We start from the raw sequence: 25,853 nt of genomic DNA, 5'->3' as shown, positions 1-25,853 counted from the left end.
CAATTACAATTCATTTGGCAGACGCTTTTATCCGATGCGACTTACAAGTGAGGTAGAGTACAATTATATGTCACAAACTGAGATCCCATATTTACCAGAAGAGCTATTCAGAGACCTGGTGCAGTATATATACATATTTATCATGTTCACCGTAACTAAGTAGTTTGAACAACAATGTATTTTGTGGGATAAACCTAAGAGGAGACCAAGAGGACCATTTCGACGAGGGAATGAGGTGGCACTCATGGGTCTGTTCACGGCTGTGACCCAATCACTGGTATAGGTCCTCTGTAGTATACGGCTGTTCTCATACCCATGTGTGTCCTTGCTCACTTGTTTTCATTCTTTTTATTTTAAAATCAATTTTCAATGCTGACGACACCAGCTGCAATCACAGGTCCCCGTGGCAACGTTGAAAAGGTTTCCAACGTGTGTTTAACAACGGTACAGCAGTAGAAGCACACTCATCAGAGTCTGCCAGACAGAGAAACCTCTCCTGTGTGTGTGTGTGTGTGTGTGTGTGTGTGCGTGTGCATGCGTTCAGATTCCTTAGTTGCTCCGCAGTGCTTTATTGCACCTGTAAAGACCCAGTTACGAGCTCTTTAATCCCTAAATCTTTAATAACCTTAGTCCCCTGTGGCACCGTCTGTGACACCGTCACTGACAATTACCCACTGATCTTCGTCGTTCACGGTGCCATTTCTTCTCCCCGGCACGTTGCTGGAGACAGCTTGCCCCATCCACAGTTAGCTGCTGCCGAACATTTCTTTTAGATGAAACATAAATCACAAAACGTTTTAAATGTTAGTGCTATACCTTAAAGATCAAATGATATTAAAGCTGAATCGCGCCTTTGAAGAAGTATCTTCCTAGTGTTATATTCGTCGAATCCAATTATTAAATATAGTTGTACACAATGAAATACCAATGTCATCGATCGAAACTCCCCGAACCTCTCGTGTCGGCAGGATTCAGAATCTATAGGGTTAACGCAGTCATGGTAGTTAGTCCGTGCAATTTGGCGGAAATCCAGTAACTCTAGTTTTTCCAGTTGGTCTAGTTTGGCCAGTGAAAACCAAGCCCTGCGCCTAAGCAACGGGCGAGCAAATCTCATTGGCTTAAAGCGAAGGTACGGTCGTGGGCTGATGCCCTCATTCATGAATATTCACAAGCGGCGCTCCGCTGTACGAGACGCGGCGTGTGTCAGAATTAGTGTTATTCTTCTAATTTGATTCGGTAGTGGGTTTAGCTCCATAAAGTTTCTGAAAAACGAGAAAGCGGGGAAGTCTGTTTGTCCGAGCACACGGGACATCCGACGAGTTTCCACTGTCAAGCTGTAAGACAATCAGCTTTTCTTAATAGGATATATTTGCTAAGTAGCTAACTAGCAGGTAGCCCGTGAATAGAAATTGATATGGGCATAATTTTGAATTTGCACTTAGCTATACACGTTATTGTTCTCAGAATTTTTGGACAGATCTTTCGCTTCAATATAGTCCATAAACTTGCCATAGCTCGGTTAGCAAGGTACGTTTATGCTCCTTGTCAGAATTGGTCTCTTACCTACTAAACTAGCTAGCTAGAGTTAGCCAGCCAGCTTGTTCGCTAAAAATTTAGCTAAATGCATCTTGGTGAAAGGCAAATGAATAGTCACGCCCTTAGCTAACGTTCTTCTGTAGTCGTTTAGCGGATTTTCCTCTTTCAGTGGTTAGCTTTTGAAATGCTTCCGTCACGTTACTTGACAAAATACACTAACTCTCCCCATGTCATTTCAGGTCGTTGGAATCCGGTTACGACCTGAAGGGAAAAAAACGTCGATGGACAGGTTTTGGGAACGCCCTTGCTCATCAAGCCACCTGCTCTATAAGAGGGGGCATGAGAACCTGAGTTCATAGCCACATCTGAAATAAAAAGAAGAAAATTGTATTCCAGGGACGGGCCTATTGTGTGAACACAGCTTGAAAAGAAGAACCGAATGCCCCCAGCAACTTCTCTACAGCGACAAGCTTGCCTCTTTTGAAGCCGATTATAAAAGGCACTTCAGTGCGCTGTCCAACCAACACGTAAAGAGAAGGGGACGACTCATTGTTTTGACTGAAAAGGACTGCACTGTGCTAACTACAATTGCTTTCCCAGCCCTGGTTGGTCCATTCAGCAGTTTTCGAGAAATTGGAGAGTCAAGCCTGCGTCTGTCAAAATGATGCAGATTTCAGATTCCTACAATCAGAAGAATTCATTGTTTAATGCCATGAATCGCTTCATTGGTGCTGTGAACAACATGGATCAGACCGTAATGCTGCCCAGCCTGTTAAGAGATGTACCGCTGGATGAAGAAAAGGAGGTCAGCGAAATCCGGTCACCCGGTAACGGGCCGGACGACTACCTCTACGACGGAGACATGTACAGTTACTACGTGTTGTTGAAATCCATCAGGAATGACATCGAGTGGGGGGTCCTGCAAGCCGACGAGAGGCGAAAGGACAAACTGGGGGTCAGTGCCCTGGAAATCTCCAGAATCGACCCCGAAGGCGAAGAGGAAGACTTGGAGAAACTCTTTCACTTCCACCTCAGCGGACTGCGCACGGTTCTGTCAAAGCTGACGCGCAAGGCGCACACCCTCACCAACAGGTACAAGCAGGAAATCGGGATCGGGGGCTGGGGACACTGAAACTCAGTCATCTCTCCTTCATTCGCCGGCGGAGATGTAATACCTCACTCTTGTGGGATGGAGTTGAATTTATGACAACCGATGATGTTCTGTTGAACTGAATGGAGAGACCCAGAGAAACTGGGCCGATTAAATGTTTTCGTGATATAGAGATTGCGCGGTATTAATCCCAGGGAAGAACTGTGCTTGACCTCTTCTGCTGTCGCCTTGAAGTAACTTTTTGCTCTGTTTGCACTACTGCTATTATTTGTACTATTATAGTTTTTACTACAAGTGTGTTACGCTCGTATTTCAGCCTATAGGTTGAGACGTGAAGGGCGTAGATATAAAGAAATCCTTACATGTAAATTACTGCTATGATTGCTTTGCCATGAGTTCGTGTAATCTACATGCAAACACATTTAATCACGTGTACTGCTGTATATTTCGGAGCTGAACCTTTCCGGTTGAGCTCGAACGCACAGAGATCTCTTATAAGTTTCCCACACGGGGAACAAGAATGTATATGTGGTCGTCTAATGACACTGGATACTCGACCACTGTGTAATTTACAAGAGAGTTTCCACTGCATACCGACTGTTATCTATCAGGATGAGGAGACTGCAGTGAAATTATAACACCAATTACCTCAATGTCCTAAAAAGTCTATGAACTGGAATGGGCTGATAATTCTGTAATTTTGTTATGGAGTAATGACGGGTTCCAGGAGATTTTATGAACATTATGAAATGGTGTAAATGATAACATCAGAGCTCATCATTTGTTGATTTTTTTATTATTATTAAAAATATATTGTTCAGAAAATAAACAATATTTATAAATGTCATCAGTCTGGTATGTGTTTTTTATTAAGTTTTTAAGCATCCAGCCTCCTGTTTCCCATCAATAAAAAAAATTAGGCATTGTCCTGCGTACACCCAGAGCATAAACCCTTTGATTTGGTCTTGACAAATGACCATGGAAACCATAATTTTAAAGACTGGCAGGGCAGCACATGGATGTGGAAATTGAGGGTGGACAGATATCTTTGTTCTGGAAGAGCACAAAATTTGCCTCCAAAGTGAACCGTTCAAAATTGCAGAAAGTGTACCTGCCATTTCAATTGCCTTGCTCTGCACATGGTAGGAATCTTCTTTGCTTCTATTTGTTAATGATAGTCATCATGTTTATAAATTCTTTAATAAGAGTTGTAGCAGTTGTTGATACTATGGGATTTCATCCGCCATTTGTTAACACAAACATAACAGGTTTGAAGCAACAGACTGATATCCTTCAAATCCTTAACTAATATCCTTCAAAACGCACTTGAGGACAAGTGTAACGTGCACATTTTGCTTTGAAAATCACAGTGATGACATTCTTGTGCTTAATTTGCCTGCCTTCTAGAAAGATCCAGCTGACACAAGATTATTCCTATTAGATAACCACAAAGGAATGCAGTTGAACAACAATCCAGTGAGTTGAGGTAGTCTGGCCTCCTATTCCAAACTTGAGATTGTACCACAGATTTCTAAGGGGACACTTTCGGGTGAACGACATTCTCTGCATGCCATGAAAAAGGATATGAGCAATACAAAGACAACTTTGACACTGACATGTACAAGCCATAACTTGGCAAGAGTCCAGGTTGAGGAATTTTTGTGAGTATGCAAAGTACATGTCGATTTTTGTGTTTACTGTCCCTGTAATGTGTTGTTCATTTGATGACAATTCAGCAGTGGCACTGAGTAGGTGCTTCGACTGCCTTGCATGATTTTCACATGGAGTTGCCATCTTAATGCACTGACCACATGGGATGTCCTACACTGGAGCTTAAGGTGAAACACACTGCATACTTACAGTCCAGCTAAAGTCTGAGTGACAGTCATAGAATTTCTGTGCTCCTTGTGGTTGGTGTGTCATTTTTCCAGCACTTAATAGTCACACTTCAGATATTTGATCACCATTTCATTGCTGGCGGTCAGGGATGACCAGCATTTCTTGTGTCATAGTGGTCTCTTGGGAGTTAATTGGTATGTATAACTGATCTGAGAACATTACCCAAAATTAAACTGAAGATAAATAGTATTGATAACGAATTCAACAATTCACATATGACACTTTTAAGCACATGGCTGTTGTGGGCCTTGATCTGTGATTTGTCATAGACAGATAACAGCCCAGATGACAAGCAGGGGGGTTTGATGAGCCAGGGCTACCTTGTCGAAGAGACGGATGGTTAAATTATTCATTTAAACTACTATTTCAGTGGTACTCTACTAAGGTAAGAATAAGAGGATGTCACCGTTTGGCTGTCAAAAGCGGTAGAGGATGAAAATGTACATGTTGAGATGTGAGAGAGACTGCAGTGCTATGTCCACATAAATTATGTGTACCACACATGGAAGGCAGGAGAGATCAGTGGTCCTGTGCTACCTGCCTCCCAGCGTGCAAAGAGTTAACAGCAGGTGCATAGCTGTAATTTCCAGGGGATGCAGCGCTAGCACTATAATTATAGCAGGTAATCTGGAGAGAGGGGGAGTGTGCAGAATGTGTGTGTGGGGGTAACGTACAGCTTTTTTCCCATTACACAGCGTTTTGTAAGAAGCAAGGGAGAAGTGGGACCAGGCAACCACATTGATGAGGAAGAGCACAATGACCTTGCAGGCGCAGCTGGGGCCCTAATGGCACTGGTAGCAGTGTTAGCAATGTTAGTTGCTGGCTCTGGTAGTATCAACATGCTTCTGAATCAGCCATTTTTCATCACATTGGAAGACATGTTGAAAGTCAAAAGGTGATTTTCTTGTTTGCTTATTTGATGAGGATCCTTTAGGCATTTTACATGATGAAAAGTAAAACTGATCTTCAAAGAGGGAAAAACATTGAGCTGCGAAGCAGAGCAAAATCCTACTAAACTCTGAGAAGCCACAATGCCGTAAGAGTTCATAATGAACAGGCTTGCACCACTGAGCTGCTCAGAGGTCAGACATGCAAAAGAGTCCAAAGGACCTTCAAAAGTAGTGTGCAGTAACCTGCTTTTTCCAGTTTTCTGTGAAACTGTCTAACCCTTCATCTCTTAAATATCAATACTAAAATAGTTACCCAGTTGAGGGTGGTTGCTTTTATTTGAGGTCAGGGTCAACAGCACAGCTGCATGGACAGTAATATTATTTTCTCAGAAGATGTGTGTGTGTGTTGGATGGATGGGGGAGAGATGGGGACACATTGGAGACATCAATTTCAGAATATGAAAATCTGAACATTTTATTACTATAAAATAGCATCATTAGTATTATATTCTTGAGGAGGGGGCGGTGAGCTTTATAAAGAAGAAAAATGATGCAAAACAAACCCATGAAAGATGAGAAACCAAAAAGCCAATAATGAAGAATACTAAAGAAAAAAAAACCAACAACAACAAATATTTGATTTTCTCAGAATGTTTAGAATGGCAAACTTTAAGCTTAGTCTCTCAGGATACATTCATGTTTTTGAATCTGTTGTACTCTCTGGTGCTTGACTGGTTTCATTTTTTTTTCAGGATGATGGCACTATAGGCAAGTGCTACGAGACACAACGGCATCTCTTATATTTACTCGGTAAATGTATTTGCTGTGCTGCAAGATATTTTTCTCAGGCTTTATGAAGAGATACGTTATCGCGTTTTCTAATACACTATTCCTTCTATTTGTCCCTCACTACGCACTGTAGGAACTCATCTTAGATTTTTTTTTTAAGTTCACATGATGAATTTGTCTAACCATCAAAACATTGACATTAAACCGTAATTTACAATGGAAAGCAAACGTTTTGGTCAATCCAGTAATGATAGCAGTCGATGTACCCTGTTTAATACAGATTCTGACGACTATCGATGTGTAAGTACAAAATGAGAAAGCTAACTAGCTAACTAAATTAGCATGTTAGCGTTAGCTGCTTCATTTTGAAATATGGCTAGGTAGCTAGCTTGTCCGGTACATTAGCTGACAAGTTATTGAAACAGTAACTTGAAAGGTACCTAAACAGCTAGCTGTCTACATTGGTTAGATAAGTAACTTAGCTAACTATCAAGCTATGGTTGAGTGAAATGTGTTTGCTACCTATTTTAGCTCAAATCCGAATGGGTTGTTAGCTGGCTAGGTAGCTAAGTGCCTGTTAGCTTGCTAGTTAGATAACCATAACAAAGGCTATAATCATAACTATAGCCTCACTGAAAATAGCTAACGCACTATTTAGGTTTTGTTGTTAAGATAGCGAAATAATCTTGCTAGTATCGATGAAGTGCCAACTAAAGAAATCGGTTTAACCAACTAGACTAGCTGGCTGGTTAAACCAACAAGCCACCTACAGTAAGGTTACCTTCAGAAAGAGTATGCATGCTGTCGATCTCATAAATGTTGCTGAGACTGCTGCATATATCTTAATATACTGTCGCACAACGCTGACACATAGCTAGCTAGCTTGTCCTGACTTACCCCGCTAGCAAGCTAATTGAACCTTTTTTTAATAGCTAGCTATCTAGCATGCGGCACATCTTCCTTTGGTAATGTTAGCTAGCATAGGGAATTTCAGGAGATTTTCTCAGTATTGTTCGTGCCAGAAGAGTGTTGACAAGCTAAACATCTGTGACCCTAACAATAATAACTGCGTCCCACGTGGTTTTGTGGTCTTAAAAGAAATAATTGTTCTAATGTGTCAATTTGACAAATGTGTCACTGGTTATATCTGCGGAAAATGCAGTTTTCATAAATTATGCTGGAGGAAAGCTTTGTACTACCACGCCTACCTTAAGTTACCTCCAAATGCAAGTGTACTTCTGTCGCGGTAATGATCTGACTGACTCAAAACTGCAGCCGAGGGTTTCATGATAACTCTTCAGAATCTAACATAAACAAGCTAAACCATCTTAAATATTTTTACAGTTCTTATTGCTGCGTGACATTTCTTTGTGTCATCTGTGTTATCTTTCCATTGATTAGCCCTGACACAACTTCGCCCATGTCTCGCATCCTCAGCATAGAAAGAATTGTAGAAAGATAACATGATTCCTTATCGCAAGAACTAGGCCGTACCGCACTGACTAGTCGGTAGGGAGTCCTATTTTTGTCTTACATTTTAAGATTAGTTTCAGTAATGACAAAGTTTGCTTTACGTGATTCTTGTGTAACAAAACATTAACTGAACATAAAAAAGCAAACCGGGTTCAGTGTTTGTCTTTAACTTTAACTGTCAGATACGTGTAAGGGTTACATTTAATACAAAAACACTTTTTTTTAAATGAAGTTTGGTGGTCACTGAACTTGCAAATTGTGTTTGTGTGGACAAAGAAACACTTGTGTACATCAGTTAGTCAAAGGTCAGGACAAATGTTGAATCCGGGCCTGAGAGTCCAAAATGCAGAAATGCCTATATTTAGAACCAGTAATATTTGTTCATTTTACAAGCGTGATTAAACTGCATTGCTTAGCAAACACAGAGCACTAATCTACAATGAATAAAATGATAGCTCAGTGGTTACCAGGCTTTCCGAGAATGTGTAGCCATTGTTTCGGGCTGGGGTGGGGTAGGGGGAGATTGGTGACACACCCAGAAAGCCTCGCACCATCAGCCTGTGAGTAATGTGGCTACTGTGTCCGCGTAGCTGTGTGGGGTGAACTGTGGATGAATAGAAACAGGTTGCGTTAGCCTTTCCACTCCTGCCTCCTGTCTTTTCATTGGCTGGCCGCGAACCTCTACTGAGAAATGTGTTCACTGCACATCTCGCTAGACGGCTGCTTTGGGTGTCAGAGCCTGCAATGGAGACGGCATGACACACCCTGTCAGACTCAGTGGCGCGTCGTGATCGTGTGGGACAGACGGATGATCCTTTCTCGGAAGGCTGCCTTTGGAGAAGGCGCGCGCCATTCAACCGTAGTCTCTGCAGCGTACTTTCAAGATGCAGTGCAGTGCATGTTTCCTCTGTTAATCGGAGGAATCCAGTCAATAATTCCGCTGAAGCAATGACAAAAACATTTAACACACATTGCCTATTTGAGAACCAACACTTGGTCAAGACAACCGCCTGACTGTTAAAATGACCTCTAAGTTGTCTTTAAAGGAAGCATTTTTAAGGCCCACTGTCAGTGGTGACTTTACTATTTTTTTCATTGGTTGATTTGAGTGGTGTAGAATCTGCCCATTTAGCCTGCCTATTAGTGACCAGGTCATAATAACCCAACTGTGCTGACAGCGTGCTTGTAGCCAGGGTGATGTCACAACTGTGATTCTCACCTTGGCTGATGTAAGAGCCCTGGGCCTTTGCATCATTCTGCCTGGCTGCTTGTTTATGAACAAAGAAAATACGTTGAAGTCATTTTCAGTCTTGTCGTGTCACCGTGATGTAACAGAGTTAGTTGTGTGCATTCCTGTCAGAGCTGTTAAAGGAATGCGCTAACAGTACAGCGTTGCCATGCAGAAATCCAAGTGTTTTTATAAATGAATCACTGCTGACGAATCAGATTGCTCCAAATTCCCATTTTTTGTGTTTTTAAATGAATGCCTTGTAAGGATTCAGCGTCTTGTATTTGTCATAAGTGTTAATGTAGAGAGAAGGTATAAAAATCTGTGAAACGTTTCCACACACACAGTATTTTGCAGATCTACTATTATTTTTTCCTGAAATTTGATTGTTGATTGAAATTTAAGGGCCAGTCCTTTTCACTAGAAAAGTTTTTACTAAATAATAATATTTTTGTGCTTGTTTCGCAGGTGGTAATTCTCACTGTGAAAAGGGCCACAGCCACTTTCTCTTTAATAGGATGGTAAGACTTTTCTCTTTAACTTATCTTTTCATTTTGTTTATCAATATTTATTAATAATGTTTCTCAAAACACTGCTACAACCCTGTTGTGAAGGGTGGTGTATAAAACTAGATTAAATGTTTTTTTGATTTATGACAGGTATAGTGATATATTCATCAATTATAGGTATCTGTTTAATGAGTGCAGTACACCTTTTGTCAGTCGGTGCTTGTATTGAATACAACTCCGTGTGTGAGACAGAGAGAGAAGTATGAAACTAGGCAACAAGGTGAAATGAGGTCTCCCACCACCTAAATGTTCTATTTTAAGATGTTAATTCTTGAAATTAAAAATATATGAAATTAAATAGGTTGTTCAAACCTGCATGTATCCATATAAAGAAAATTGTATTTATGAGTTATTTATTATTTACACAATTTACATAATTACATTTCGTAATTATAAGCCTTCTCACAGTCGTGAGTTGAGGTCTCAAAGTGTGTTTTACGTGTTGTAAGGTCCGGAATTGCATTATTGAAAAATCCGCTCGTCCAAAAAAAAGCAAAGCTTTCATAAGGGGAAGATTTATGTCGTAGCGCCTCTTATGCAACGATTTAATCTCTTCACATGCTTCGGTGTAAATGAATTGCAACATTCATGCACTTGGTGTGAGGCAGAGCTGATACGAGTCACAGGGTTGGTCAGTTTGTTGCGGGTTGAAAAGTTAACATACAGAGGCCAAGATGACACTGTGCAGCCCGTTAATGCACAGAACACAAGAACACGGTGGGGGGGGTTAGCACACGGACACATACGGACACGAGGTCCGTCACAACAGTTGACGCTGACGCAGAGGGTGTGAGGACCGCGCCCGCACCGAGGTGCACGTTCAGAGAAGCAAATGCGCCCCTCCATTAACTCCTGTTATTTAGGGCGTCCTAAAGAGGTGGACAAGGTTACGCGTGGACCGCTTTCCCGTAATTCCTGCTTGAGCGCGGCGGAATTGTAGGAAAATGTGCGGTAAATGAACTGCCTTAAAGCGTGCACGGATCAATGGGCGCGGTAATGGCCCCGGGTTTCGGGCGCGGGGAATAAGCCATCGAAAGTGGAGGCTATCAAATGACTCGGCGCAGTGGAAAATGCATGGCTTTCCTTTAAAGCGGGGGGGGGGGCGTCTGTATTTTCTCAAGTGTTCATTTCTCTTTCTCCGGAAATGGTTTTGACTTTTTTTTTTTGCCTCCCTCTTGGGTTTTTTTTTTCTAGCCTCTTTATGCTGTTTGTGATCTGGCTTCTGCGGCGGTATCACTCCCTGGCTCAGGTAAGTATGTGTGTGTGTGAGCGTATGTGTGTGTGTGCATCTGTGTGCGTGTGTGTGTGTGTGTGTGTGTGTGTGTGTTTGACATCACCCCCTCCCTCTCTCTCTCTCTCTCTCTCTGAGTCCCGGTGCTGCTCTCTGGGTCATGGCGTTGAAGGTTGGGGGATTTGGGGGGGGTAGACCGGGTGAAAGGGTTGAGCGCCAGAGGGCACTGGGATCAGCGGTCCCCAGCGACAGCCCCACGCTCTCACACCGCAGAGAGTGCTGATGCTAATCTCCAGGCCTCAGGTGTCTGAGCCCGGGGGGCAAGGGGTGGGGGTTGTGCTCGAACCCTTCTGAGCTGTCAGGCTGCCACCTCCTGCGTGTCTCGAGGTCATTGCCAGCACATGTGACCCTGGGGACACTCCTGAGTAATGAGTGGAATGTGATGTCGTAACAGCACTCCCACCCCCCCAACGGAGGCAGGGCATTCACTGAAAGAGGCGAGGCACATACACTGATTCCTGGCTATGCTTGTTAGCACGGCGTCTCATTCCCTAGCTTACCTTTATCCACCGATACGTACATTCCTACAAACTCTGGTAAATTTGGCGTGACAGTGAAGAGCGTAATTTAACCATAATTAAAATGTACAAATTACTCAATTATGCTGCTAATTGACTCCATGTCTGCCTGTAATCACATTTGCAGCCTTGTTTTTTTTTTCTTTGGTTACTTAGTAATTACAGAATACTCTTCTCAAGTGTAAAATTACACAACACCTGCATTTAAACTGCTTCATCTTCTCACCTGGTATATGTTACGTTTTTTACTCTATAGGATTACTTACCTTCGATGCATTCTGAAGCAGCCCTGGGGCAGTGAGTGGGTTAGGAGGTATTATTAGTGGACAGTCATGAAGTTAGCCTGTGAAAATGCTTGTTGTGTCTACTGAGTACTAGATACACAATGCGCTGGGGCAGCAGGGTGGGGCTGTGGTTAAAGAATTGGCCTCCTGTATTTTAACAGTTCACCTGTTCAAATCCAAGATGGCATTGCTCTGGTACCCTAAGCAGTATATTATTACATTAAATCATTGTCATTTAGCAGATGAATTCCTTGCCCAAGGGTACAACAGTAGTGCACCAGTGGGGAATCGAGCCATCATTATTTCGGTTGCGAACCCTGCTCCTTACCACTACGCCACTCTCAGTTGCATCAGTAAATACAATATATACATGGATGAATGGAAAAAATATGAGATGTAAGATATGCGAGATATGAGCTGCCTCGAATTAGCATCTTTATATGACAGTGTCTGGGTGCTTTTCAAAAAAAAAAAAAAGAAAAGAATAAAAATTCAGATGGGGTGCAGGGATAGAGCAGAAGTAGGTCCCTGTGCCAGACGCATAATTAAAACCTGGCTGGGGTGTTTGGTGGTTTAGCAGTGTGGGAGGGGCGAGGCTGTGAGGGAAAGCGCGGGATTCAGGGGATTGGGTCCGGCAGGGCGCGGGTTAAACGTTTTAAAAGCGGCTTTTCATCTCGCGGTCCGCCGCAGATAAATGAAATACTCTGATCATTTTCAGCGTGCGAAAACGGGCGGCTCGCTTTTATCTCCCCCTCCCTCCCTCTCCCTCTCTCCCTCCCTCCCTCCCCCTCCCTCTCTTCCTCTCTGTGGCATGCAAAAATGATTAAAGATATTGTCAGCCTTGGCTGTGTTTTCGCCGGAAATGTGGCTGACTTACAAGAGAACAGAAGCGAGTCGGGGACCCAGGGATTGAGGGAGAGAGAGAGAGAGAGAGAGAGAGAGAGAGAGGGAGAGAGGTGGGGGGGAGAGGGGAGGGAGGGAGGAGGGCTGGCGAGGGAGTTGTAATTGCTGCTCTGCGGAGGGGTGAGAGACTGCTTTGAAATCCCATCCCTGGTGCCGACAGCGCTCGGGCCTTGGCTTGCGCGCGCATTAAACACGTCCCCCCCCGCCACCCCCCGCCCGTGTTTGCCCAGATTGCGGAGGGCCACTTAATCTCGCGCAGCAGCGTCTGGGTGGCAGGGGACTGATAAGCGAGGTGAGCCCGGCGAGAGCGGAGTGGCAGCGGCATGATTCAGCGGCGGGCTCGTACGCCCCCCCCCTCTCCCCCAGAGCCCAGGCTGAGTGAAGAATGGATTCTCTGCTGCAGCGGAGAGTGTGATTCGCCCCTAAGCCCCCTAATCGTCCGCATCCAGCCAGGTGGCCGGGAGCAGGGCGGTAATGCGCAGAGCTGTGCAGAGACAGGTGGCCGGGAGCAGGGCGGTAATGCGCAGAGCTGCGCAGACACAGGTGGCCGGGAGCAGGGCGGTAATGCGCAGAGCTGCGCAGAGACAGGTGGCCGGGAGCAGGGCGGTAATGCGCAGAGCTGCGCAGACACAGGTGGCCGGGAGCAGGGCGGTAATGCGCAGAGCTGCGCAGACACAGGTGGCCGGGAGCAGGGCGGTAATGCGCAGAGCTGCGCAGAGACAGGTGGCCGGGAGCAGGGCGGTAATGCGCAGAGCTGCGCAGAGACAGGTGGCCGGGGGCAGGGCGGTAATACACACGCAGAGACACACACACACACACTCACACAAACGTGTGTGTGCATCGCATGTGCACACATACATGCAATTGCTGTACCACACATACACAGACAGTCTCTGTACCTCATACTCACACACTTACACGTGCAATCTCTATACCTCACACACAAACACATGCATGCAGCCTCTATACCACACAGACACACACTCACACACACACGCACGCATATTTTTTTGTCCACAGAGGCACTTTCACGGTAGGAATTCCACAGATTAGAGTAGCGTTACTCATGTGAAAGCCCTGGGTCATCATTTGGTCTGTGTGAAACCTAATTACACTAATATTACGAGTCATGTGTGCGCCTCATCGTGTGTTCAGGCGGAGCAGCGTGCAGTGTTCAGCGTTCAGTGTTCCGTGTTCAGTTTCCTGGCTCTGCAGCGCCTCCCTCAGACCCTCCTGCCTGAAGCAGATCCCCAAAGCATCTACCCAGTCAGCAAGAGCTCGTGCACAGCTGGATCCGTGGGTGGCTGGCCTTCATTTTCTGCCTAATTAGCTTTTAATTAACCCTTTAGCTCAGGAGCTGTGGGGGAAATCTCCAGGGTGTCCCCTGAAGCAGAAACTCTCATTTCATAGCATCGCCACTGAAGCCCCATTCAGAGACATTACACTGCCTCCTGCTGGTCTGGAATGTATCTGCTGAACTGGCTCCTTTCTCTTGCGGCCACTCTCTCTCTCGCTTGTGCTCTGCCTCTCTCTTTCTCTCTCTCTCTCTCATGCTCTCACTTTCTCTTTCCCTCTGTTTCCCTTGCACTCTTTCTCTCCCTCCTCTCTTTCTCTTTCTGTCTCTCTTGCAATCTCACTTTCTCTTTCTCTCATGCTCCCTTTCTTCTTCTCGCCTGCTCTCTTTCTCTCTCTCTCTCTGCATGCTGTCTCTTCTCAGTACATAAGGCACACAGTGCCATAATTGAGGTCAAATCCACAAATTCAGTTTCGGTTTGTTCTCCACATCAGTTCTGTCCTTCATTATTCCTTCCCTCATTCCTCCCATTCTTATCAATTCCACCTCAGGGCCAGTTCCTTAATTCTCACTTCCAATTATTTAAATTCATTGTTTAATTAGATAACGGTGTTAATTAGCATTAAGTAAATAAGGGGCAAAATAAATTCTTTATGTGACATCACACACAAGTAATGTGTAGATATGTTAACTAAGCAGGGGGGAAAATTTAAGCAATTCGGTGCATCGAACCAAAAATGTGAGTGTTTAATAATTTATGGTTCTATTCTTTGTCTTGATAAAAATTGCAGATCTTGCAATGCCATTGCAATTTCAAATTCTGCAGTTGATCTCATTCGAAATTGAACTGAGCACGTAATTTCAGCTCTCTGTGCAGTTAATGGTGCAGATCAAAATTTAAGTCTTTATGGAAATGCATTTTTTTTTAGAATATCTCAGAGGATCACGTCTAAACTGAGCTGACTTTACACAGGAACACCAGTGTTGCTCATTTCTTTGCCTGCAGTTTAATCCCTGAGTCTGACTAGTTGACTGTGTTTAGAGTGAGTTAAAATGCAGCCTGTGGTAAGCAGGGGGAACCCAAAGAGCAGTGTAGGGAATGGTTCACAGTGTAGACAGAAGCGGCTGTGGTTATTCAGGTCGCTTGCGTTTCTCTCTCCGTAAGACGCTGCATTTACATGGTCATCTTGCAATGCGGGATCAGTTATTTTCCAGATGGAGGAGGGGCCTTTCCTTGTGCTAATGATGTCTTTCCTGTGTACCCGTTCCTTTTTACAGAGTCCTTTCTTCTCTTAATTAAAGCAGATGGGTGATTTTGAGGCCCATACCTGCTGTAATGACCGCACACGCTGACTAGCAAGGCGGAATCGGCATTGTGAATAATGTCGGGGGGGAGGGGGGGGGGGGTTTGTGGCACGCAGTGCTGGGGTTGCTGCAGTCCTGCTCCCTCTAGGCGGCTCCTCCTCCGATGCTGTGTGTCGCTCTGGTCCACGTGCGGCCCTGGCTGTTAGCAGCAGCGGGGAGGGAGGCGTAGGGTCTGGCGTGAGCGGCGCCCCCCCCCTCTGGCCTGCCGAGCGGGCGTCTCGCTCTGGGCCGGCCCGCGCTGGCAGCCCCCTCGGCGGCGCCGGTAACCGCGCCAGCCCCCGCGGTCCGAGACGGCGGGACGGGCGCGCGGCATACGGCCACTGTGTTTGTTTGCGAGGGTTTGCGTGTTTATTGCAGCCCTGCAAGCGCGGCTGCGCTCTGTTTACCGCCACTGTTTGTACACCAGGCTGTGTTTACCGCTGCGCGGGTACGCACACCCTCCCAGCTCGCAGCCTGGATCCAGAGCTGTGTGTGTGTGTGTGTGTGTGTGTGTGTGTGTGTGCGCGTGTGTGACTGTGTGTAAACAAGTGCACTAGTATATGTGTGTGTTTATGTGCATGTCTGTGTGTTCGTGTGCTTGTGTGTGTGTGTGTGTGTGTGTGTGTGTGTGTGTGTGTTTGTGTGTGTGCACGTTTGTGTGTGTGTGTGTGCATGTTTGCATGTTTGTGCGTGTGTGTGCGTGAACGTGTGTCTGTATGTGTGTGTCTACCGCTGTGTGTTTGAGTGTGTGTGGCTCTGTGCGTAAACCAGCACACTGGTTTTTGTGTACGCATGTGGACACATACTTGATATTTTGCTGTTCAACTCTCAACAGAAAATAACTGGAATATTTGTGTCCTCAATGGCTGTAGAAAGGTTCAGCGGAGGGAGTTGTATAGTTCCGCTTAAGAGATGATTTTCAAGGCTTTCATCTGCTTTTACAACAAATACCTTGAGAATGAGGAATGCACACAACGTCAGCAGTATGAATACATTTCTGAGGGACAGCATTGTTCTTGAGAATTGTACTGAGGATGTATTATTACTGTGGACCTGCCTTTATAAATTCAGTCGTGACGGCATTTTAGGCTGCGGCTGCTGGCCTGCCTTCAGAGACTCCTGCAGCGGTAAGGCTGGCCGTCACGTCCTTGCAGAGAGAGAGGCGGGCCGCTGAAGGATTGTGTTCATTAGGGAGGGTGAGCAGTGGGAGGTCACTCTGTAGCAGGCCAGGGAGGTCACCATCCCCCAGGCCTGTGGTGACAGAGGACCCGTGTGACAAATGCACTGCCCTTGAAGAGCCGGGGGGGGGGGGGGGGGGGGGGGGGGGGGGGGGGGGGGGGGGAGGGTGGCCCGTCCGATCGGGCGCCCTGTGCCATCGCCGCAGCGGTGACAGTGCAGCAGAGGGTGATGGGTCTCGGAGGTCCTGTCCCCCAGTGCAACACCCACGTTCACAGAGTAAAGGGTGTCCTCTTCTCTTTCTGAGCCTGTTTTTTTCCCTCGCTTTCATAAACCTCGCCCCCATCCACAGCTCTGCATACATTCGGTTAATGCTGTGGCCAGGAAGCGTTTCTAATTGGGCGGTTAGGAAGGGCCCCGCGTGGGTATCGATCGCTTCATAAAGCTTTGATAATGTGCTGTTTTGATGTGCCTGACCCCTCCCAGTCCGTGCCATTTATCAGCCCGCGATCCGGCCTCGGCGGACGATCCGCCGTGAATCAAACCCCCTAATCAATTCCGGCCGGGCTGTCTCTCTCTCCCTCTCTCTTTCTCTCTCTCTTGCTCGCTCGCCGCGCCGTGCGCCGGAGGTGTTGAGTAATGATTATCTACAGCCTTCCATCTGTGCGCCGTCCAAGGGCTGATTGCTTTGACAGAAGTGGGTAATTCAATTAGCGCTGACCTGCCGGAGGCTGGCTGTGTGACCGTGGCACCGCCAGGCACATTACCGTGGTTTGCCAGCAGTGGGACAGGAGGGAGAGAGGCAGCAAGAGGAGGCAACAGGGAGGGGATGGGAGGAGGATGGGCAGAAAGAGGAAGACGGGCAGGAGACAGGAGGGAGACAGGAGGGAGACAGGAGGGAGACAGGAAGGGGACAATCAGGAGAGGGGGAGGAGACAGATAGTAGACAGACAGTAGACAGGAGAGAGACCAGCAGAAGACAGGAAGGAGACAAGCAGGGGACAGGAAGGGGACAGTCAGGAGAATAAGGGACAGACAGAAGCAAACAAGCAGAAGACAGGCAAGAGGCAAGTAGAGGACAGGAAGGGAACAGGCTGGAGACAGAAAGGAGACAAGCAGGAGACAGGAATGCGGCACGCGGGAAACGGGCGGGAGGCAGGAAGGAGACAGGCTCAGGAGACGGCTGTTAAAGCCTCTGCATCGTCCTCTTCCTCGGCTGATCCCAGATCAGGCGGCACCCCCCCCCCCCCCCGGCCAAGCCGCGGGGCCGTGAAGGGAGCCGGGGGCTTTTATGCGTCGGTAATTGCAGGGAGGCCCGCCAGCTGCCCGCTCTCGCTCGGAGAGAGAGCGCCGAGACGCCGCTCGGCCTCATCGTAATTCAAGAGCCCTCTCTGGCGTCTGGCCCTCCACGGCCTGCCAGCGCGGCGTGCTTTTCACAGGCGTCGGCGATTAAATGCGCTCCCCTCAGCTGCGCGGGGCGAGCAACGCGCTGCCTCCAGATCGGCTCCCGTCCCACACTTCCTCTGTGAAACGCGCGGCCCAAAGTTAAATCTGCTAATAATAATGTGGTTGAATCTGCAGCCCACATACCCAGTGAGAGCACGCAGCCATTCCCTTTACAGCTCTCAAAGGTGGAAACAATAGAAAGATCATTGTTGTGCCCCCTATAAATTATTATGATCGCTTTTCTTTTCCTTTAAAGGGGATGGTAATCTGATATATATATATCGGTGTATGCTCTCGAAGACGTCATACGCATTCTTCCCTCTTTCGATTAAAAATGCCTTATATCAGAAGCGTGGGATTTTTTTTTTTTTCCAACGCATGATAATGTCTTCCTCTAACCTATCACCTGTCAGCCAGACGGACGCCTTGGAAAAAAAAGGACAGGCGGCTTGTTGGGAGCCAACATGAAACCTCACCTCCGCCCGCGCCCGCGTGAGAGCGAGCGATCCTTGGGGGGATTCCGCTCGCCGGCGAACGCGGGACGCCGTTTGCCACGCTGGTGTGGTGCTCAGGGAAGGTGTGATTTTGGTGCTCGGGCGCCGTGGCGCGGCGATGTTGTCCTCGAACTGCGGAAGAAACGCACGTGCTGTCGTGTCCCGTCTGTCCCTGTCCCAGAGACGGACACAGGGCAGTGTCGTTTTTTTTTTTTATTAGACACTTTCTGCCTCTGAAGCTGCTTTCAGCTCCCTGCATGAGAATTGTTGAGAATGAGATTAATTATGACTGTTGTTACTGAAACGTACGCTTGAGTACGCGGTGGATATCCGCTGGCTTGTGGTGAAATCTCTGTGGTCCGTCTTGGCGGAGGCCGTCCCAGGAGCGCGTTAATCTCTGCCTTCTGCAGAGAGGCCGCCGACCCGGGCCCCGCTGCCAGGCTCTGCTCGTTAAAACCCGAGCGTCTGTTACATCAGGTGAAGATGAAAAAAAAAAAAAAAAGAAGCCTCCCAATTCTTTGCACGTCTCCCCGCTCGCTAATGAACGTGAGAGCGTGTGAGTGGAGGAGCTGTGGAGGAGCTGTGGAGGGGCGCGCCGAGCCGCAGAGACCTGTTAGCGAGTGTGCTGCTCTTGTAAAAGAGGGATGCTGCGTTCGTGTCTCCTGCGAGAACCCGCGATTCTGCTGTGAATGTGTCTTTCCTGTGAGAGTGTCTGCGTGGGTGTGTGTGTGTGTGTGTGTCTGTGTGTCTGTGTGGGTGTGTGCGCGCGCATCTTTGCTGTGAGAGATTGTGTGTTTCTTTCCTGCTTTCTTGTTTGTATGTCTGTGTCTTCTGTGGAATGTGTCTCTCTCTGTGTGTATGTGTCTTTTCTGTGTCTGTTGGTATCTTTCCCGTGCGATTGTGTGTGTGTGTATATGTGTGTGTATGTGTATGCGTGTACGCATTTGTGTGTATATTTGTATATGTTTGTATGTGTATATGCGCTACTCTTGTGAAAGAGGGATGCTGCGTTCTTCTCTGCTGCGAGAACCCATGATTCTGCTGTGAATGTGTCTTTCCTGTGAGAGTGTCTGTGTGTGTGTGTGTGTGTGTGTGTGTGTGTGTGTGTGTGTGTGTGTGTGTCTCTCCTGTGAAGGACTGTGTGTGTGACTGTGCGTGTGTATGTATATGTTTGTGTGTGTGTCTCTCTCCTGTGAGGGACTGTGTGTGTGTGTGTGTCTTTCCTGTGAGAGTGTCTGTGTGTGTGTGTGTGTCTCTCCTGTGAAGGACTGTGTGTGTGACTGTGCGTGTGTATGTATATGTTTGTGTGTGTGTCTCTCTCCTGTGAGGGACTGTGTGTGTGTGTGTGTGTGTCTTTCCTGTGAGAGTGTCTGTGTGTGTGTGTGTGTCTCTCCTGTGAAGGACTGTGTGTGTGACTGTGCGTGTGTATGTATATGTTTGTGTGTGTGTCTCTCTCCTGTGAGGGACTGTGTGTGTGTGTGTGTGTGTGTGTGTGTGTGTGTGTGTGTGTGTCTCTCCTGTGAGGGACTGTGTGTGTGTGTATGTCTCTCCTGTGAGGGACTGTGTGTGTGTGTGTGTGTGTGTGAGCGCCTCTCCTGTGAAGGACTGTGTGTGTGAGTGTGTGTGTATGTATATGTTTGTGTGTGTGTCTCTCTCCTGTGAGGGACTGTGTGTGTGTGTATGTCTCTTCTGTGAGGGACTGTGTGTGTGTGTGTGTGTGTGTGTGTGTATGTATATGTTTGTGTGTGTGTCTCTCTCCTGTGAGGGACTGTGTGTGTGTGTGTGTGAGCGCCTCTCCTGTGAGGGACTGTGTGTGTGTGTATGTCTCTCCTGTGAGGGACTGTGTGTGTGTTTGTGCGCGCGCGTGCGTGTGTGTGTCCATCTCGGGGAGATAATGACGGTGGGCAGCGAGGGCTGACCCAGTTAGCGCAGGCTGCAGCTGGGCTCCGCATGCCTGCACAGTCTGCCTGCTGGAGGATTAAAGGGGGCGATGCGGGGAGCTCTGAACCGTAAGATTATAACAGCGAGAGCTTCCCACTGCGGCTCCCGCAGAGCAGGGCAGAGCAGGGAGTCACTGAGAGGCTGCTCACAGCACGCACGCACACACACATACACACACACAGTCCCTCACAGGAGAGACATACACACACACACACACACACAGTCCCTCACAGGACACACACACACACACACACACACACACACACACACACACACACACACACACACACACATACACACACACAGTCCCTCACAGGAGAGACATACACACACACACACACACAGTCCCTCACAGGACACACACACACACACACACACACACACACACACACACACACACACACACACACATACACACACACAGTCCCTCACAGGAGAGACATACACACACACACACACACAGTCCCTCACAGGACACACACACACACACACACAGTCCCTCACAGGAGAGACCCACACACACACACACACACAGTCCCTCACAGGACACACACACACACACACACACACACACACACACAGTCCCTCACAGGAGAGACATACACACACACACACACACACACAGGCCCTCACAGGAGACACACACACACACACACACACAAACACACATCTCCCCCTTTCTCCCAGGGAGACTTGCATCTCAGGATCTCATTCATGTTTAAGTAGGGAGCAGAACTCGCCTACCCAGAATAAGCATCTGATCTGCTGTTCAGCTTATTCCTGGAAACCCTCAGTGACCATGCTGTACATGTGGAATTAAGGCACATCCCTGTTGAATCATCCATTGCTGTTTTCAAGGTTTTAAATGTGGTGATTTAGAGTACGCAGTGGTCTGTCTGCGTGGGTGTTGTGGATTGACCCTACGACCCTATGACCTCTCCCCTGGCTCTTAGCGCTTGGCTTTGCTGGTGGCTTTACCTGACCAAGAGCTTAAATCCCGGTCACACTCTGTGGCGGAGGAGGGGTCGGGGGCGTCTGAAGAACGCCTCCAAATCTATAAGTAAACTACTCTCTGCCGAGCCTCCGTTTACTCCATGCCTATTTAATGCCGTTTCAGCAGGACAGTATCTCGGGAGAGGCCGACTCAACCTGTGGAGGAGAGAGGCGTGCTTTTGGAACTGAAGAGGTTTTACCCCCCCCCCCCCCCCCCCCCCCTTTTAACTGCACCACAGTAACCTGCGCTCTCCACGCCTTTTCAATCTGCATTTCGCCGTGTAAATGAGATCTCGCCCCTCAGACGCAGCGGGGGAGGGACACGGCTCTGAGGCCCTCGGGGGCGTCTGAGGCCTGCTGGGAAATAACAGGCCGAGCGTGCGGCGCCGTCTCCCAGGCCCTGCGCGCATTTGCATTTTTGTCGGATCGAATGCGGATTTTCACGCCCTTTTTGGCGCGTTAGCACGGCGTTTTGCGCGTGTTCGCAACAGTATCGGAGCTGTTCTCGCGCCAGCTTGTGGAATACGGCTTTTACTGGAGATTTGTTTTAAAATGGGGCTTTGTTGTGAGTGTATGCAGGTGTACCGGTAGCTGCTGTGGCTTAGGATGCTAAATATTGCATTGTCTCGGAGGGTGAATACAGAAGCAGTTAAGATGGGAATTGAGCTCGATACTGCTAATGCATATGAATGTGTGCCAACAAGCAGTCGTGGCAGTGTAGCAGTCAAAAAGTATATGTATAGCTCCGGAGCTCTGCAGGTGGCTTTTGGGGGGGGGACCCCCTGTCTGTGTGTGTGGTGGGAGCGCTAAACCCCTGCCTTCCTGTCGGACAGCTCCTCTCTTGCGCCGGTCTGACGGGCTCGCTGCTCCAGGCACTTCGTCTCTGTCTGAGTGACAGCTCATATCGCAGAGAGAGAGAGAGAGAGAGAGAGAGAGAGAGAGAGAGAGAGAGAGAGAGAGAGAGAGAGAGGGAGAGAGGGAGAGAGGGAGAGAGAGAGAGGATGGGGAGGCGAAAGAGACAGAGAGAAGGACAGGGGAGGGAGTCTGGAGCCTGGTGATTGAGTAGGAGCCAGGCTGTAAACGCGTCCACAGGGAGCTTGGGGGTTGGGGGGGGGGGGGGGCAGACTGGGAGGGGCCATCAACAAAAGTGCCCTGATTAAAGTTTAACGACGTGCAGTTTGTTAACGCTGAGTAACGGCGCGGGGAGTACCTGGGGCGCTGCTCTTACACGGCGTGCCGAGTCCCAGCCCACGCCGTCAGGCGGGCCCGTGAGCTCCCGCCGCTGTTTGAAAAGGCCCTCTGAGGATTTAAACCGGTCTTCCCCCCCCCCCTCGGTTTCCTCTACAATCTGCTAAATGAAAGCGGTGTGAGGAAGCCGGTGCTGCAGCTATCTCCCTGAGTGGCACTGCAGTGCGCACCCCTTGTGCTGCTGCGGCCCCTCCTGCTCGCTTTGATGGGGCAGAAAGGGATGACGACTGAGGCCGCACGACCAGAGCCCAGCTCTCTGATAATAGCAGCTTCCCGGAACACACAGGCCGGCAGAGGCCGACGCGAGCGCTGGCCAGTCCGCCTTTGTTCAGGGCTGCAGTAAGTGCTGGATCGCTAGGCATATTAACAACATGCGGTAAACGATCATCATCAGAAAAGAGCCTACAGTTTAGTGTTCTGTATTTCGTAGCTGTACACATATAAAGGTGCCACCTACACAGCGAGATAAACAGCGTAGCATTTCGAGTGGAAGCTTGAAAGCAGTGTGGGTCTAATAAATTGGCCAGGATGGATCATACAGATTTTAAGTCTTTAAATCTTCATCAGTTGTTCCTGAACTGTGGGACTACTCTTGTTGCCTCTGTCTGTGCTATAGCCTTGATGTCAGTCTTGTGATGTAGTGAAGTGTAATCTTATTGCATTGCATGCATTTTTGCATAACCACTTTTGACTTTTACCCTGTTTTTTCTGGTATAGCATCGTCTTCGCTTTTTATGGTTTTAGCACAATGACAGTACTACAACACCTTAGTCTTTTTCACTTTTTGCACACTCTTAACAATGTGTCCTCCCAGAAAATATTCTCGAGTCTCTTGATCTTAAGCAAATCCTCCTGTATTATTTGAGCAAGTGAATATTTGGATTATGATGTCATGTATTTGGATTTTCAAAAAGCCTTTGACAAATTACCGTGTCAGGCGCTTATTACTGAACTAAAATCTTAAACTAAAAACCAAAATTAAATTTAAAACCAAAGTATTTTTTTAATTAAGTGGGTAGTCTCCCAGTGGGTTCATGATTGGATCCATCAGAGAATACAAGGAGCAGTAGAGGGAGAAAATAGTGTTACACAGGAAGTGTCCCCCTAGGGTTTCCTGTGTGATCTGTGTTGGGACCTCTGGGACCCTTTCTTATTTTCTTATTTCTTGTTAGTTCTTCTTTTCCTTCCACATACTGCTACATAATATTGTAAACCTGATCAGCCTGAGCAGGATGATATATTTGTGAGCTATATCCCCAGTAATGCTTCATAAGGACTGTATTTCTCTAATCTGGGGCCATCTGCATTTGATATATTTGTGGAATCAGAAGGAAAACAACTGTAATTCACTTTGGCCCCGTTCAGGCTGTGTGCTTTTGGCTCGACAGCCACAGCAACCGAGTGCATTTGGCGCTGCCGGGTCTCGTGCATTTGCTCACACACACACACACACACACACACACAACACACAGCAAATATGTGACTGAGAGGGAAGGCGTGAGCCGCGTGCATGGGGAACAGAAACCGCCCTCTTGCGAGGCGCCCGACGCGCTAACACACAAGCCGTGGCCTGGGGGCACACTCCCACTATAGCGTGTAAACAGGACTGACACTTGCAGTCGTTTCCTGCCTCGAGCGGGACTGACAGCTGCCATTTCCACCAGCCAGTGTGCGAGAGAGGAGAAAAGGGGAGCCAAGAGCTGTATTTAGGGGCCGTCGGACGGAGCCCTGTAGGTAGCTGCGATCCTTTCAGAAGACACTCTCAGGGGAGCAGAGGGGGTGCAGACAGAAGCTAAGAATGCACACGCAGGGTTAATTTAAAAGGCCCGAATGGACAGGGTGAACGGGAAATAAAGGCACGCAGGAGAGCGGAGCGAGGCAGCCGATTGGTTGGCCTCCTCCCACAGCCTCTTTTGTCCTGTGGCTGATTGTGGTGAGAGTTGCTAAGTGACAGCCACAACTGAGATGTGGGGAGAGAGGAGGTGTAGCGAAAGGGAGGGAGGGAGAGAGGGGGAGAGGTGGGGAGGGAAAGAGCAAGAGAGAGCGAGAGAGAGCGAGAGCGAGAGGGAGTGGGTGTGAGAGAGGGAGAGGGAGGGAGAAGGGAAGAGAGGGAGTGGAATTGAGACAGAAGGAGAGAGGGGAGCGAGTGAGAGAGGGAGAGAGGGAAAGAGAGAAAGACAGAGAGAGAAAGAGAGAGGAGCTGAATATTTAACTGTCAGGGTGACAGAAGACTGTTGATCGCAAGCAGAATGAATTAGAAACTTAAGTAAAAATAATGCCTGCTTTCTGCATAAAAGACACCATGTAAATATGAGCAGTGTAAAGCTGCCTTCCTAGCTGTTTGTGTAGACTTGTGTTGTGTTGTCATGGCATAGTTGTCATCAGCGTTTGCTCAATACACACATCGTGGAAATTTTGAGGAGGATATTGCTCAGTAGAAAATTTCAGATTCAAAGCCTGCTTGTGTTCATTTCCCCAGGGGCGCAGGCGCATGCAAGTTTTTGTCGCAACCAATTCCACTGAATTAATTTGGTCTTTTGGGCAATCAGCTATATTAATTTAAATCTGTATGTTTTCCCTCAACGCTGCAGCAAAATTTTTACAAAGGGCACAAGTGTGGCCTTCAGTTGGGGTGTGTCATCTGCCGAAAAAAAAAAACACGCAAGGAAATGTGAAGCAACCTTAAATGGTTGGTGTTTGTGAGTGATCAGAGGAAAGAAGGCTGGATCCAGCGTACAGGTGTTGATATTTGCGCCCCATATATCAGAAAGCCCCCATCCCATCCGTTGCCCCTGAGAGCAGCGTGTTTCTGTGTGCAGCTGTAATCACTCCTGCGATTACCTCCTTAGTCCTTCAAGCTCACGCTGTTCTTCTGTCTGTAGCCTCCTCCAGGGGCGCAAACATTACGCCCCGCTGTTTTGTTATTTCTGGGCCCCAGGAGGGTCGGTCTCGTCGGAGCGGATCTCCCCCGGCAAGCGGGAGGAGGAGGCCGCGGACACGCCCCGAGCAGGATCCCGGCGGCTGCCGTCCCGCTCCCGCTCCCGACTCCGCGGGGAGGCTTTAGCGGCTTTAGCGGCAGCCCGGGGCTGATGCTCAGACAGTGTGAAGCATTTGTTCTCCGCAGGAACAGAGGAGAGATGCCCTGCCAGACGCAGGAGTGTGGGGGGAGCTGGGGGGGGCTGGGGGGGGGGGGGGGTGCAGGGGGTGGGGGGCGAGGCAGGGAAAACCCAATAAAATTGATTTAAGGAAAACAAACACAACAAAGAGAAGCCGGCTACCCATAAATAAATAAATAAGAGCCGAAGGACTCCCGGCCCCATTGTCTGTAATAAGATTTGCTGCCTCCGAGCTGTGGCAGAGGATCGATCCCCGGTGATCTTCAGATGCACGGATAAGTGGCCCGTCTGCTCTCCTGCCTTCCGCGGG

The 25,853-nt window shown here is 47.9% G+C and overlaps 2 protein-coding genes across 2 annotated transcripts in view; both read left to right on the top strand.

Annotated features, from left to right (window-relative positions):
* The first annotated feature begins 1,246 nt into the window (after window positions 1-1,246).
* mid1ip1a (MID1 interacting protein 1a) lies at window positions 1,247-3,416 on the top strand. Its single transcript, XM_036545414.1, has 2 exons — window positions 1,247-1,336; window positions 1,776-3,416. The coding sequence occupies exon 2, from the start codon at window positions 2,198-2,200 to the stop codon at window positions 2,666-2,668; it is 471 nt and encodes a 156-aa protein (XP_036401307.1). The 5' UTR covers window positions 1,247-1,336; window positions 1,776-2,197; the 3' UTR covers window positions 2,669-3,416.
* A 2,960-nt stretch (window positions 3,417-6,376) lies between these two features.
* The window catches only part of si:dkey-100n23.5 (G-protein coupled receptor 1), a 127,631-nt gene continuing 108,154 nt past the window's right edge, over window positions 6,377-25,853 (top strand). The window contains exons 1-3 of the mRNA XM_036545441.1: window positions 6,377-6,525; window positions 9,395-9,447; window positions 10,690-10,744. Coding sequence (XP_036401334.1) covers window positions 6,442-6,525; window positions 9,395-9,447; window positions 10,690-10,744 — 192 coding nt within the window. The 5' untranslated portion in view covers window positions 6,377-6,441. The remainder of the gene's footprint in view (window positions 6,526-9,394; window positions 9,448-10,689; window positions 10,745-25,853) is intronic.

This window comes from Megalops cyprinoides, chromosome 14 (assembly GCF_013368585.1).
Source record: "Megalops cyprinoides isolate fMegCyp1 chromosome 14, fMegCyp1.pri, whole genome shotgun sequence".
In the NCBI taxonomy this organism is placed as follows: domain Eukaryota; kingdom Metazoa; phylum Chordata; class Actinopteri; order Elopiformes; family Megalopidae; genus Megalops; species Megalops cyprinoides.
This window is presented reverse-complemented; position numbering and strand designations above follow the sequence as displayed.